Genomic DNA, 15,607 nt, shown 5'->3' on the forward strand with positions numbered 1-15,607 from the left:
CCGAAGGCAAATCCAGTAGCCTAATAGTGATGAGAAACTTTGGCACATGTACACATTTTAAACTAAAATTCAGATTGATTTAATCTGATTTGGTGTTGTTTGCCACCGACTTCAGCTGCCCATTTTAATTTAATTGAAAAACATAACTTCTTCAACGTATGTTGGCTATGTGTAGGAGTTTTTGTGAGCTGGTATCATCATGATATGGTGCATAGGTACGTTATCCCGGCCATTCCTTTAATTGACCGAACGAGATACCTGATATCATACAGTAAGGCGCCTTATCGGACGCCTGAATCACTAGCGTGCCGTTCCAACTTCTGGATAAAGTGATTGATCGATTTTATCTCTTAGTTTTCTAAATGACGGCTTTTTCATGTGGATACTTTGATCCCTTACAGATGGACGGCTAGTCATCAAGGAAATATTATTTCTCTTCGTTTTTCTTCTCATATTTGAAATGGAACCAAGCCGCACAGAATATGCTCATTTTACGTGAGTCTACGTTTATCTCGTTAGAGTTGTTTGAACAATTTGTCTTTCAGTCGCACGACTATGCAGACGTTTTTGCCAAGCTAGAGCCATACGAGTACTTTTGGCCTGACTATTTTTTATATAGCCACAACGCTTTTAAGCGCTCTCGTAGCTGACCGGTACGGTAGTCATTATATGCATTATGTATACCAATTTTTTGCCTATGTCCCTAAAGAGGCCAAAAACCGACACAATATTCATATTTTAGCAGAGTTATTACACTTTGAACCGTTACTAAATAGGCGTAGCGGTAGCGGTGTTCTCGTTCTAACGCTAACATGTCGAGCGAAAAGGGTTTGCATGAAACGTGCTTCATCTCTTTATCAAGAACGACTGGCGTCAGCGACTGATAAACAATGCTTGTCATCGCTTTTGCGCTGTTGCTGTTATCATTGTCGTTACGAACCTGGGCTTTCATAGCAAAGTTCTGTAGTGGTAACCCAACTGAAACATGGTGGCGGTTGCCGGTTACCTCAGACGGTCGCGTCATTGAAAAAGTTCCCGACGTGCGCCTCAACATACGTCCAAATTAGAGTTCGAAGTTTTTCGACCGATACACAATAGGCTCACAGGGCGAGAGTACGGTTATAAAGAGAAGGTGAACATGGTAGGGTAACAGTTGTCGTAGCGCGCGTGTCTGGTAGTTGTTTTGTCAACGGATCGCGTTAGGGATTGACTAAGGCGGTACGAAACCACACAACGCCAATTTATTAAGGCGGAGGTAGGCTCGAAGCTGTTTCGAAGATGAAATGAGCTATCCGTTAATCCGTGAGCTTAAGATCGTACGTAGGACACTAATCGAGTAGCATTCAGTATGTTTCTCACTGACAGGGGGATAAAATACATTTATATATCAGCTACGGGTTCTAAAACGTTTCAGAATCGCGCACTCCGCACTCAGCTTCGCTTCGAATATTGTAGCTCCTACCCTATCACAGATATACATGAGCTTGGCAACAGGTACAATTCGAAACGGGAAAGAAGGCTAACTAGGAGCTTCCAGAGTCTCGCAATGGTAACGGAAAAAAAATTCTCGGCAAATCGTTTTACAGTTATTTCCGTCAATGGAAATCAAGCTGTTAATATAAGATAGTGTAAAAAGAACGTAGCATTTATTCTGTAGTAGAATACTGTCTTCGGCGCACTATCGACGCGTCAAGATGGCCAAAGCGGTTAGTAAACAGGTGTTGAATGAAAGTGTGCCGTAACGTTTATTGTCACGCCAGTGAGGTCACGGATCTGTTGCCGACAAAAGAGTTTTTCAACTTGACTTATCTCTATAAAGTGGTTTCGCGATCGATGTTAAAAATGCATATATTACAGAAATAATAAAGCCTTTCATATGTTTGCGTTTTTACTAACTCAAGAAAAATTATTGTACCTAGTTTCTCTAGCTGGTTTTGTTTTTAACAAAAATTATTCCTCTAATTTTTATGGATAAGTCTACAAACAGCGACCTTATGGGAGGTTAGATGAATTATTTTTTTCTACGCCCTTTTTGCACATCTGACCGCAAAAGGACTTTGGTCTCGAGCCAGTAGCTCGATCGATCCTGCGAACATCAAGTTATCAATACGTTCGTTACGTGCCGACACGTCACTTTCAATGAATATAAAAAAATCCACACCATCATATATGTGTAATTAGGTTCGATTGATTTGGGTTAGAAATAAGTAGCACAACTTATCCACACCATAACGTCCTACATACGATAACTAATTGGCCTAAATAGCGTTAGCGCAGACGTTTGACTCCGTATCAGGTACTATTAGCTCTATTACAAATAGAGCGATTTTCGCACGTACAGAGCTCGAAATTATCGGAAATCTAAATTAGTTATTATTAATATTACTATTTATCCATTACGTGTATTGTATAAGTGGCATAAAAAGAATGTAGGCCAATATGAAGACATTTTAGATACATAGCTGTCGTTGTTAAATTTTTATAGAAAATAGTTCCCGTTAGCTAGATAAGTTACCTATAATTAACTAGGAAAGTTTTTTGTTTGTGTCGGCGGAAGTAAATGAATGTTGGAAATGACGCGGCTAACTCCGGCTACAATTTCAATATCGCCAGCGATTCTGCTGTTTTCAAGGCCTCACTATTAACTTGAAACCAAAGTTAGTAGTCGCAAAGCATGATGGCACCAAACAAGCATTTGCCCATTGGGAATTCGAGCAAATATAGTTTATCAAACACACTTACGACGGAATATTTTGCTATGTGCTCGCTATTTGTATTTATTTAGAAACGCTTAAAGAATAGGAAATCGCTTACGAATGTCTCTGATGAACATCTCTTGAATTTTTTTTTTTACTATTCCTGTTGCTGCCTCGGACGCTTTTGGCACCGCTAGCTATTCGAACTAAACTTTTCTGATTGATCAGATCCAGAGGGGTCAAACGGAGCTTGCCATACTTCCGATGTCCCTCCGATCGAAGTATTGACGTGACCCGAGTAACTCGTACGATGAACACCTCTTTTCTTTGGCGTTGTTTCATATCTGTGAGCTGGCGACACATATCGTCTAGTCGCAATACTGCGTCGCCTTCTTTTTGTGGCTCTCGACCAAACAGGTCGCGTGGGTCGCTATTATTACTGCTACAACAAACAGTATCCTTGCCGGAATCCGACGCGGTCGTTATATGAGTGCGCATAAATTCAGCGGAAGACATCGGAGTGCTGAAATCCGACGAGTTTGTTGAAGACGCGTCCTCGTCGTCACTCTCCTCTTCCTCCTCCCCTTGGCCAAACAGCGTGATGGTATTACTTTTAAGCTGCTTCTCAATCGATACATCCTTAACGTTTCTATCGCTAGCGAACAAATCAGTCGAACCATTTTCGGTAATCAGCCTCCCATGGTGACATAGCTTCTTGCGGTTACCGCTAATGGCCGGTGCACCATCACCGTTCTTCAAAGGTCGGCCGTTAGCTGTACCTCGGCGATGTTTCGAATGCGGTTGCTGACGCAACTGGTCAGCTGCCTGGCACACCATGGCGCGACAACCCGTACGGGTGAACAGTGAACTACCCCATAAGCGTGGTAGCTTTTGTCCACACAATCGTAACGATCAGTTTTTTATTGCGAGCTTTCAACAACTAAGGGACAGCAGACGACATGATGAATTTCACTTAATTTCACAGACACATGCAAAGTATATAATGGTATCCTTTCATATTTTTGACGAAAAAAAAATTGTTGATCAACACTTCAGCACTCCGAAGGGATAGTGACAACGTCCATAAAGTATTCTAGGGTTTGAAAAAGCACGTGTTTGAGTGTTTGTAGAGACCCATACTTTTCGTTGACCTGTCACCAAAACCATCTATACTTAATATGATTTTATGAGTTTAGCTAACGGCAGTCATGAGATCATGTTATACAGGAAGTCACGAAGCCTCCTCACACAATCATCTACCTTGCAACTTAGCCACTGGCTTTAACTTAGCTTTTGTTTCTTTTCACATTCAGATCCACTGTATTGCGACCCGATGAGAAGTTTGTTTTTGCTACGAAGTTGGCCTGGACTAGCCGACTAATGGTGGCAAAGTTATCCCGTCAGTAACACGCGTGAAATCCCAACGGCGAGGGAAACTCATAGATGACTAGTAGCAGTACAGACGATTTGGAAAGTGAGAAACTAGACGATGCGAGTATCGCTCTACTGGTATTGCAGATTGCTCAAGTAGTAACGGCCGTTACTGCCATCGTTGACGGTACCGTAGCCGTTGCCAATAACGGTCATGGCGATACGGTTTCTATCTCAATGCAAGCCGCTCAGAGCTGAATCAGCTGGAACAGTAACTTCAAAAACTACCCGCAGTAATAATCATCTCTAACAACAACAATAGGGGGAGCAACATTTTTTCAAAGTGGCAACACGTTATTTATTCAGCCATGGACAAACGTCTGGCGGACGCACGGTCAGTGGGGTGAACTTGTCACTTTCTTCTATGACTTTACCAGCGTTCTATTATCCACGTAAACAGCTGGTATTTATTTACCCGACAGTCCGTTCCGCTGACAACCCCCGTATTTTTCGCGCGGCCCATAACCATTTTTAACTTCATATGGTTTGTTGTGTTTTTGTTATCATTTTCGCGCATCGACTATGATGATCGTGGTAGTTGACGCGCTACTGCCTGGTCAAGACGGTGGCGTCGCTAGGAGCTTGGCAAAACCGACTGTTTATTAGTTACTTATCTAGTCGATGGCATATTTGTGCGTCGGCGTGTTGGCTAAATCCGATAGTCTTCAGTGTTTACTAGATTCAAGGTTAACTAATAAGATAGAGAGAAGACTATAGCGTTATACGCAAAATAAAAGGCACATATGTGCGTACACGATAATAACAAAGTCTTCTTTTGACTGCTAGGATTATTATCACCATTGTCTAAGTTCGTGGTGGGCCGCTGCTATCACCAGCACTGTGGGATTCTCATTGGCGTAATAAACATGAATAAAACACTTAACGTATACAAACAGGCTAGAAAGCCCGCTTTTTTTTAAATGGGCAATAACATTCGTGCATTTTGTCAATCCTGGTTCGCATACAACGTACCAGCGTGGAATAGCGGCTTAAAGAATGACACCGGGAATCGAAGGTCCTAATTATTTTCTAAGAAAACATGAAACTTACTTTGTCCTTCAAGATTTATAATTATCGCCGATGTTAAAAATGCTCTAGCTGTCTCGAGCCAGGCTGTGCATATATGTATGTACATTGAATCAGTGATTTTCTGGACGCTAAGGGACAGGCTGAATTCTGCGAACGACAGGTGTAAAAATGTTTTGATAAAAAATTGCTAGGCCTACCGTCAATAGCCTACAGCCACAACCCAAATACATTATGTTAATATGATACATATTTTAGGTATAATTAAAATTATGGTATAATGTCTATATAAAGAATACTATAGACGTAAGCGTAAAACAATAGAGCAGGCATGAGAAAATGTCTAGTTGAATTTCTTCAAATGATTCATACAACGAAAAAAAACAATAATGATCATTTTTAGTTTTTTTTGGCAAAACAAATTTTGAAATCCTTGTTGAATTTGACTCAACGTAACGGCAAAATGGCAATATAGAAATCGTTTAGACATTCAAAAACGGCCAATGATCCTATAGAAAAGCCCACATTTTCCATATATATCAAAGTTTTGGAATATTTTATATAATATTATTCAAAAATAGCAATTAAAGACTAATTACTAGCTTTTTATATACATACATACATACATACATACATACATATATACGCTATCACTAGTCGTTCAGTTGTTGTCCCAAGCAATATGAAGTTCTGTTTAAAAATCTGTCCACGGGAGAATACCCAGTTAGAGCAATTCATTACCATGCCAAATGATGAGCGAAAAAATCACTTGGGAATAGATAACTAACCTGACCGTAGTAGGTTCACAAATGGTGTCGGTCATCCAATAATTTATAACCTAACATACAAGGTAACATTCCAGTTAGCTTTACTCAATGTATTAAGATATTCTGTAAATAACGATCCTTCTATCTTCGTTTATCGTACTATTGTTTCTAGCTAAAATCGATTAAGCTCACATCAATATACCGAAGAGTGTTATTTTTTGTCCTACATCGAAATTCTATTGATTTTACTAAGCTGTAGAGGATGTTCCAGTGCCTGTACAGATGTTCAAGGCATAATCTGCTGGGTCGCCCAGTTTACGCCTGCCCAGCTGCCGGGACGTTTCCATGTGAGAATCTTTCTTATGCCGAATTTAACGAGGTAATAATCAGTCAAAGACGTGAGCATAATATATGGTCCATAGTTAAAATCCGTTATCTAGAAAGGGATTGTTCGTGTTTTTTTTTTGTTGTGTCTGCCAGGCAGTTATGCGTGTATGCTTGACGTGCTTACGTCAGCTCAGGGCCAAACAACCCTTAAATCAAATAAGTCGTGAGGAGTCGCGACAGGCTTGAGCTATGGTGCTGGAGGACAAAGTGCTCAAAGCTGAGGTCAACCGCAGGTCAAGATGATAGTCGTCATCTGCTACACCGACCATAGCTACCACTAACTACCGAAGCGCGGGACGCCAATAAAAAACGAGTAACGGTAGACGAGTAGGGGATGAGGTGGGGCTGATCGTCTGAAGAAAACAGTGCGGCTGGCTCGCGCCCTTTTGTCTTGGAACGAGTCATCGTTACATAGTAGCGTAGAATAGATAGGTCTGGCCCGGGTTACGTGGCGTGCTGTCGTACGTCGCAGTAAGCTGCAGCGATCCGAACCGCCATCGCTATACCCAGCTTCTTCGCTGGCAATCCGACGGTAGAGAATCAGCAGGCTCATCGGATGGACGATGCGGCTGTCTTTTGCTCTTTTGTTCCTTTACCCCATTATGATTATAATGTGTCAAGAACGATAATAGAAGATGGTCAAATATGAGGCTCCATTATTTAATAGATACGGCTTAATCATAATAATTGTTCTGCCTAGAAACAATTTTATCTGAGAATGGCTGGAAAGCAAAGCAACGATATAACGATAAAATAGCGATTTTATTTAGCCACGTCCAACTGGCTAGCGTCACGGGCTTCAGAAAACCTCCCATATGAATTAAGAGAGAAGCATACTTTAGCATCATTTAGATTTAGAATAGGGAAGAATTGCTTTGAAAATATATGGTCTTTGGCTGTACGACAACTTCGAAATGGGTAATCACCTTATTAACTGCTTATAGGATATCTTTCAGAAGCGCATTTTTTTTTCGCCAATTTACTTATAAATCGTTTTCAAACGCAGGTATTTAGTTGTACATAAAAAAATATACTGCTACAGTATATATGTGGTCCACCACTATATAAACACGTGGATACTGAAGCGGGGGGCCACATGGGCTAAAATTAACTGAAAGCTATCGTTCGAAACAACTGGGGCCGCGGGAGAGGATAACATTACACCGCTATATTTGTTGTGTATAACTGCATTAGTCTTCTATTGTTTGAGCAAAATAAGGTCACTATAAATCCTTTATTTTTCAAAAAATATTAATTGAAGGCTTATAAGTCGTTGACTCATATATCCCTACAAAATGGGGTTAAATGGACCAGAGATGGAACCGCTAATGCCTTTGTGCATAGAAATCAGCCATTTGACGAAGCTAAAATGAAAATCCTTCCCTTTCTGCGAGGTGTTGTAGTTATGACCTCCCTAAAGGAGCTGATGCTTTTTAATTATTCATTGTCAAGTTTGGCAGGGCAAAAATTGTCATTTCTCTGTCATATGGTTCATCTGCGCAGTGTACAGCCGCTTGTTGAATGGCTGAGGTATTGGCACATTTACGCTAAAAACATCTGGGGAACAGGAACGATGTGGGCACCGTTTTACTTAGCTAACTTGAGTAGATCCTGGCCTGTATAATTATACTGGTTACGCATGATTATTTCGTTATATATTTCAATGATTGTTTGCGACAAGTTCTGCGACATCCGCAATACGATAAATATATTGACGTCATCGTGTTATCCAATGAGTGCGCTGTTCCAACACAGCTGTCAACATATCTTCCGAAAGCGCCACATGCAAATCGTCGCTGACAACGGCGGAAAGTGGTCCAATATGTGCGAAGCTGTAAAGCTTCGATTAATTTGAAAAATAGACCCATCTAGCGTACTCCTACTTAGCGGAATTGCCCTTTGCGGCCTTTTGATTTTTAGTAAAATCAGCGCATATGCTCGAAATGTAGTGGTTCTACAGCAGTCTGGCCCAAATAGCCCCCAGGGGGGTGATCACGCAACATAATTCAATGTAGCAATCTCTATAACGTGTGATTTGCCTTAAGTCTGCCTTTGATATTTAGGGCAAGCAGAGTCGTAATGGTAAAATGAGCTAGCTAGTTTGCTTCTGTATCGGTCGACAAAAGCTCAATATTTAGCTTTTCCGTATCGCCTTCCTAAAAGAGAAAAATATCTAGTAACGCTAATTGCACTACATCTCCGAACCGTGTAGATACGTCTGAACAATTATAGAAGTTTGCCAGTACTTAACATTCTTCTGATAAAGAAGAAAAATTGAATATTATCCATATAATTAGCAGATCGAAATATATCAATGACTTTTAAGCTATACGTCTTTAATAAACAGAACCATGCACAACGTTTTTGGCTATCTATAATAAGCTTATTGGGTATTATCAGAGGAGAATGTTTTTATATATACATCGCTTAGTTTTGAAAACGAATGTTGAGCGGACAACTTCGTACTCCTAAGGTGAGGGCTTTGATGGAATCAGCCGAGCGTTGATGACACCTTTGAACAAGGGGCCTTTAACAAAACAACAGTTACTTGTACAATCACTATTTAACAAAAACAAAAACTCTTCAGAAAAGATCACCTCAGGATTAGAAACAGATCAACAACTTGCTGTGATTTCGGGAGCGAAACAGAGCATGGGTAACGTACTTGTTGCCGGCCCAAAACAGGATTTCTCGCAGCACGCACTATGCTATCGCCCAGGATAAAGGGGAAGAATAATATATGATTTCCTTACGAACAGCGCTTAGGACAGAGAGAAACAAGTATGGTTCATTATAGAAATGGTTCACACAACTATTACAAGCAGAAAATCCCCCCCATAGATGTCGCCACAGGCAAGCCATGGAGAAAGCGATTTCACCAGCAGTATCAGGCAAAACAAAACGACACCTCGAAACCGAAATGGGTGTGCGGTGCAGCAACTGGGCTTGCTTTAAGGCAACTGGCGTTGCTGGGCTTCAAACCGAAACAAGAAACAGAATCGAACGATGATTCTAGCCCCATATTCTTGAACTTCTCGTGTGATTTCAACTGGTTCTATGCCTTGAAGCTGTAATAGGTGTCGAATTTATTGAACAGGCCATCAGTACCTAGATTAGGGACGCTAATACAAACCACAATTTGTTAAACGGTTCCGAAACGCAGCTTTAAATGCGTATACAATAAGGTGAAGCACACTGTAGTACACAGTAACATAAACTAAAATAATGGCGTTCAGATTTTTCGGTTCGTGTGAGCAAAAAACTTAAATCTTTAAGCTTCTTTATTCACACAAATTAGTTAATTAACTATTAACTTTACTCACCGATCAGCAAACTGAGAAAACTTAAACCGGATCGGATAGCCGGTCTTTCGAATCCGCACCGTGTCCAATATACCAGAATATCGTATTTGCTCTAAAACGAGCGGCATGTCCAAACGCATTGGGATCTTCTCGGCGTTCGGTTTTAAGCACCTAAGAACATCGAGGGGCTAGTTAGAGTGGTAATTGTAGTTTAAAGGTGAAGTGAATAACGCACAGCGTCTTGGCTTCTATTTGAATCTTGTAGTTAGACAGCTTTTGGTATGGTATGGCGTCATTCATGTAACGTTTTTGTGTCTGATTGTTTGCTGCGATCCTTGCCGTAATCAAACGACACACTGGTGAAGGTGAGTAGGAAATGGCGTCTAGCTATGTATATAACGCGCGTATATGTATATACCTGATAAACCAAGGATTACACTGGGCCATCTGGTCAACAAGCGCCTGTAACGAATCATGGAATCGAGCTGCAACAGTCGGCGCTCGCGGTTTCATTGTGACAAAACGACCCCCATCGTGTCGGCTTCCACGGTGGCCGTCCTGCTGAAGTTGCTCGCGGCTATGAAGGAACATCTTCGATATCATTGTGATTTTTGATGCGATCAGTAGCTCCGTTACATCGGGCCTATTTGAGATTGTGACGAGGAATCAGGTTAGATAGGTCGAACCAAATGCATCACTACCGAATGTCCAGCAGAGAAGAGTATAATGATTTACCAAGTAAATCCAAAATAATATAAAAATCAAAAGACGTTTACCAAGTAAACACATGCATGACTGGCGCACAATTATGTTTTTCGAGACGTTTTCTATTCGCTTACCTGAGTGTATCGCGGTTCTTATCAAGAAAGCCGTCCACAGAGTACCACACCTGACCGGCGTAGTGCCGAATGCCGAACTCCAATGAACTCATACGTGGTCTTGAATAGAGTTCGTTAAGCGCATGGTTGTAATGGCATTTCTCAAGGTACGAAACGTCGCTGGCCTTCGGATTCAGGTAGGGAAAGTTGGACAGGAAACAGTTAGTTCTGAGTGCAGAGATACAGCATCTGTCTTATTCCTTATTGTATTTGGATCCGGACTAAGAAAACAGTGTAAAATGTAGATGTGGCGTTCTTGTAAACATCTAATTGCGTTACATTCCCAGAGCACGCCACCTAAAAGTACGGTGTCCAGCAAGCTCTTGCTATAGCAACGAGGCGGAGATATGTACCATTACTATTATTGGCGGTGAAGGCATTACTAGGCAGACATGATCAGTACGCACGGATTAGAAACTAGAAAAGCACACTGTAAAAGCACTCTAAACTATTTTCCAAAAAAATGTAGCAATGTCCATCTTCACCTTGGGGAAGTTGCTCTCGTCGTCTAGTAGATGAAGGATGCCCACTGGTTTTTTGGCAATCAAAGAAATAACCGCTTGGTTGTCCGGATAGGCTAGCGGAATCCATTCGATTCTTTCCTTTGCATATTCGGCTTGCTCCAACTATTGCAACAAAACAAATCATAAAAACAACAACTGCCAACGTTTCCGCTGATTGATAGACAACACAACAGATCTAGGACGATACTCTGGAGAGCTGCATTCTATAAAGTTGACATAAATAATCTAGAGTTCTACGCGAGACATACATTAATAACTGGTTTCATATTAATGGTATCGCTAAAATCGAGACCTTGCAACTGTTCTCTAAAACTTGGCCATTTGAGCCGGTAGACAAGCTCGCACCTTTCACAGATTTTGGCAGCTAATACTTAGAGCAGAACCAATTATCTATGCAGTATAAATACAGTCAAAAGCTAGTGCGTGCTTTTATCGTTACGTGGGCTTGAGTTAGAAATACGTTGTCAACGCAATACGAAGTTACCTTGAATACATGTCGATTAAGATAACTATGAAGGTTTTCATTGGCATAGTTAATGCACAGTTGCTCAAATGAGTTCTCCTGAAGGCTTTCAAAACCGAATATGTCGAGTATGGCAATACAGGCTCGCCGGGGCCCCTTGTATACGATAGCATTCACTCGTTTCACGAGCCACGAAAACAACGTTGAATAGAGAGCCTGTATCGGGTAAAAGCAGAAGATGATGGTACGCTTATTTATTCATTTACTTGCTTCAGAAACTTCAACAAATACTCAAGATACACTTCGCTGGGTATATGGACTAACTCAAAACTGTTTGGTCAAATCTGAGCTATACCTAGGCGTGCGTTGACACGAATGCGAACGTTAACGCCTTCCTTTGGTCTCAACTTCAACTACATAGATAAAATCTGCAATTTTGGATCATACTTTCAAGTTATTTTATGTACCTCAAAATACATCGTGAACAAAAAGGCTGTGAAATATTCTTGCTGCTCGAACTTCACAGCCCACACATAAACGTACTCCTATGTTTATACAAGTAAATGGTTCTACGCGTATACTTGAAATTTGCGCACGCCTTTTAGCTACCTTAGCAATGGCGTCCCTGGCGTCGAGAGCCTGATCAATGTTCAGAGGCGTCAGAAGACGCTCGCCGCGCGCTTCTGTTGCTTTTGTTGTCAGAGAACGCAAAATGCCTTCTGCAGGGGTTTGTAACAGATGGGATGCCCAACGAACCTCAGCCTCGCTACCGACGTCTACTCCTTCTGTGCCATGCTTTAACTGTAGGGGACATTGAAGTAAGTCAGGTCGAATTAAACTCACCTTAGCTAGATAGAGAGATGGCTTGTGTACAATACAATATACTTCATTTCAAAGATACAATCTGCATAATTATATAGCTATAATATTATAGCTGTAGACCCTATTTTACTGTAACAATGGCTAGGCAGGGTCTAATGGTTCACAAGTTGAACAGTGCTATGTTTTTAGGCATAGGCCTAATTGTATAGTTTTTACTATGCTATTGCGAAGACTCATCGTTTGCTTCTCACAGTTTACGTCGTCCATTTGTAGAATTCGCAGGATCTGTTAAATACTTAAGATTATCGACACAAAGCTTATAAGTCTGGTATTATATCACTGGTGTCTAAGAGTCATACAGCAAATTTATGTATTTATGAAAATATACGTATAGAAAAGGAGCTAAACAGCTGCCTCGAGGAAGCCCATAAGCGTTGCAACCATACATACTAATGCTAGCATTTACGCGGGCACAAAACGAACGACCGTCAAGTACCCTAACGCAACTCGTCGTCATTAGATCAACTGCAAGCTGCTGTTTTAGCTCTTCTGTTAGCGGAAGCATGAGTTACTCCGTCAAATACTTGAAAATAACTGACGCTGACATTGAAGTCGTATGCCTATCATATGTGTGTACGAAAATGCAATTGTACCATATCTGAAAAACCAATATAAATGCCATAGAATAGCGCCGTAGGCTATATTTGCTGACATACAGGTTTCCGATGAAAATAGACATTGCCGAGATGAAGTACGGCTGCGAGGATGCGAAATATCACATCAGTCTCTTCACTTGACAGCCCGAGCACCTGTATCGCCGCAAGAAGCGATCTGAAATCCTCGACATCGTTCTTGGATCCACATTCGATACTGCCACCCTATTGAACAACGGGACATATCAGTTTTTACGGCATTGTTGTATCTTTATTTCAAACCTATTGTGGAGTATGTTATCGAGCGCATGAAAAACCTTCGTAGTCGGTAACTACAACCAGCTCTCTTTCAGGAAGTTTAACAACCTAGAAAATTGTTCTTACCCTTAGGAACCCGGTGACAAACTGAACCTCTATATATATATATATATATATATACGTGTTATGTGACGCATCTGTAGTAGCAAGATCTGATTATCAAATTGAGTTGTACATTATAGACAGGATTTTAATCAACCGAATGGTAAAGTCTCACCTGATTCAAATAGAAATATTTGTCTGCTGTTTGGAGGCCGTATTTTTCCTTTTCCTGATCGGAGAGGCCGGCCAGCAATTCGTAGAACACATGGTAATTTCTTTCATCTTGAGCCTGTGTAACTATTCTGCTCTTCTCCAACAAATAGTCAATGGTCCGTGCGCCAGTTATTACACCGCTAGGACGAAAAATCATCATTGTTATTTACGACGAGGACTAAAAATACTACGAAGATCAATCAAATTGAACGCTAAAAGCTATGCGGAGTTACGGTGAAACTAGTCCACGTTTGCTACTTAACTTATTTCGTAATTAACGAATTTTCAATTTGTAACAACGCACTCTTGTATGGGAAAATGTTCAGCACTTAGATCAAGACGCTTTCATCGATCAATACTTTGCAATAAGCTGCATCCATTATAGCGGGCAATTCAAACGTTCTAGATATAACAGGACATCTTTTTTTTCTCAGACGGAACTTACTCGTTGAAAAAAACCTGCATGTATTTTCCGAAACGGGACGAATTGTCATTTTTGACAGTTTTCGCGTTGCCGAAAGCTTCAAGCAAAGGAGACGCTTCGAGAATTTGTTCCGTCACGAGGTTACTTGCCGAACGATTGACTGCTGCCAGGTACCGAAGTATCAGTTTGGTTGATTCCGTCTTACCCGAACCGCTCTCGCCAGAAATTACCACAACCTGATTTTCCAGCTCGGATCCGCCCTTGTTTAACTTTTGGTACGCGGCAGACGCGGTCGCAAATATATGCCTTCACGAAACAACGTGTACAAGTTACATCATAGTGTAATGCATTAGTCAGAGTCGAACTTTAACTTAGCAGCAAAACTCTTCAACGTTTGCCCTCGATATATATCCAGCCCTTTAGAAGTATAGACATATATTGTTCGCTATTTTACTGTTCTCGATCGTCTAAAATATTACCATGTAATACCGGTCTTCACAAAAAACGTTAGGCTATAAATGATTAGACCAGTACGTCGAGTCGGAAAAGAGGCATGCATAGCTTTCGGGGGGTAATCTTTGGCAGATTGAATTAGCCAACTAATTTTACAGATGAAGCACGATTCAATGCTAGATGCATTTGGCTGCGTTGTTACGTACGCGGGCAGGCTTCCTAGGATCTGACCCTCGTATCGTTTGACGGCATCGACTCCATATATATCGAACAGACGATATGGGTTGACCGCCAAAAGGATGCTGCCAATGTTTGTCTGAAATGTCACGCAGTCCAGTAAGATCCAAATAAGAAAACTTTCATATTGAATTGTAGGGGTTTTATGGATTTTCTCTATCCCGTCATCGTATCCCGTCAAAATTTCCTGACAAATATATTTTCTGGGTTAAGTAGAATGAGTTCACGTGAAATGGCTAAGTCCACGAATAACACGTCCACGTGTCAACGCTTACAAATGTACCGCACGTATTTATGAAGAATATTACCGTTACCCTCAACAACGTTGTTTTATTAAAGCGGGCGCCTGCCTGTACATTGCTATTCGATGTTTTTTTAGGAAACAGCTTGAGATAATAATCTGAAAGGCTATGTCCCGGGACTTACATAAATGTGTTGACGATCGTATCGAACCTTGAGATTCCAAAGGATACTGGCCTCACAGAGGTCAGACATAGCAATCATATCTTGGACTCCATCGGGCCCGAGATCTTCACGTCGACGAACCGCCTGTCGTTATCAAATAAAGCAACGCTCAAAACGTGTCAACAGAAGCGTACAGTTACGATTTCGTTTCGTTTTATAGCGTTTCTGACTCATTGTATAATACTATAAATCAATTTCGTTTTATTTGTATTAATAGTTTATCTCTAACCTGCAGATTGTGGAGGGTAAATGGCTTCGGTTGGCCAGCGACAATTGCCTGAACGATGACTACGCCTGCGGGAGCGGAGAATTCGACCACCTCACCTGGTAAAGAGTACCCAACACCCGGATCGAACCAGACCAGTTCGCCCTAAAAAACCACAACATCAACCGCGATAGAAGAGCATGAGACGAATGTGCTCGATTGCTGGTATCTACACAAGTTGGGTTTTGCGTGTCCAGTATATATATTTATCAAAATAATGTATGTACGGAAAAAAAAACAT

At 41.1% G+C, this 15,607-nt stretch overlaps 1 protein-coding gene and 1 long non-coding RNA gene across 4 annotated transcripts in view; one reads left to right on the forward strand and one right to left on the reverse strand.

The window, feature by feature from the left end:
• The window catches only part of LOC111261210 (unconventional myosin 10A), a 50,227-nt gene extending 34,762 nt beyond the window's left edge, over nucleotides 1-15,465 (reverse strand). The window contains exons 1-12 of one of the 3 annotated variants that reach the window (XM_022834524.2): nucleotides 15,331-15,465; nucleotides 15,063-15,185; nucleotides 14,606-14,715; nucleotides 13,968-14,252; nucleotides 13,485-13,662; nucleotides 13,013-13,174; nucleotides 12,084-12,275; nucleotides 11,496-11,690; nucleotides 10,973-11,113; nucleotides 10,449-10,612; nucleotides 10,028-10,252; nucleotides 9,631-9,780 (exon numbers count right to left, since the gene is read on the reverse strand). In XM_022834524.2, coding sequence (XP_022690259.2) covers nucleotides 9,631-9,780; nucleotides 10,028-10,252; nucleotides 10,449-10,612; nucleotides 10,973-11,113; nucleotides 11,496-11,690; nucleotides 12,084-12,275; nucleotides 13,013-13,174; nucleotides 13,485-13,662; nucleotides 13,968-14,252; nucleotides 14,606-14,715; nucleotides 15,063-15,140 — 1,880 coding nt within the window. In that variant the 5' untranslated portion in view covers nucleotides 15,141-15,185; nucleotides 15,331-15,465. Of the gene's footprint in view, nucleotides 1-9,630; nucleotides 9,781-10,027; nucleotides 10,253-10,448; nucleotides 10,613-10,972; nucleotides 11,114-11,495; nucleotides 11,691-12,083; nucleotides 12,276-13,012; nucleotides 13,175-13,484; nucleotides 13,663-13,967; nucleotides 14,253-14,425; nucleotides 14,559-14,605; nucleotides 14,716-15,062; nucleotides 15,186-15,330 lie in introns of those variants that run through there. The other 2 variants (XM_022834530.2, XM_086968729.1) reach the window with 2 other exon arrangements.
• The window catches only part of LOC147753972 (uncharacterized), a 31,823-nt gene that overhangs the window by 14,918 nt on the left and 1,298 nt on the right, over nucleotides 1-15,607 (forward strand). Inside the window, exon 3 of the long non-coding RNA XR_015311513.1 lies at nucleotides 15,337-15,531. This is a non-coding gene — a long non-coding RNA (uncharacterized LOC147753972). The remainder of the gene's footprint in view (nucleotides 1-15,336; nucleotides 15,532-15,607) is intronic.

This window comes from Varroa jacobsoni, unplaced genomic scaffold (genome assembly GCF_002532875.2).
Source record: "Varroa jacobsoni isolate VJ856 unplaced genomic scaffold, vjacob_1.0 scaffold_61, whole genome shotgun sequence".
Classification (NCBI taxonomy): domain Eukaryota; kingdom Metazoa; phylum Arthropoda; class Arachnida; order Mesostigmata; family Varroidae; genus Varroa; species Varroa jacobsoni.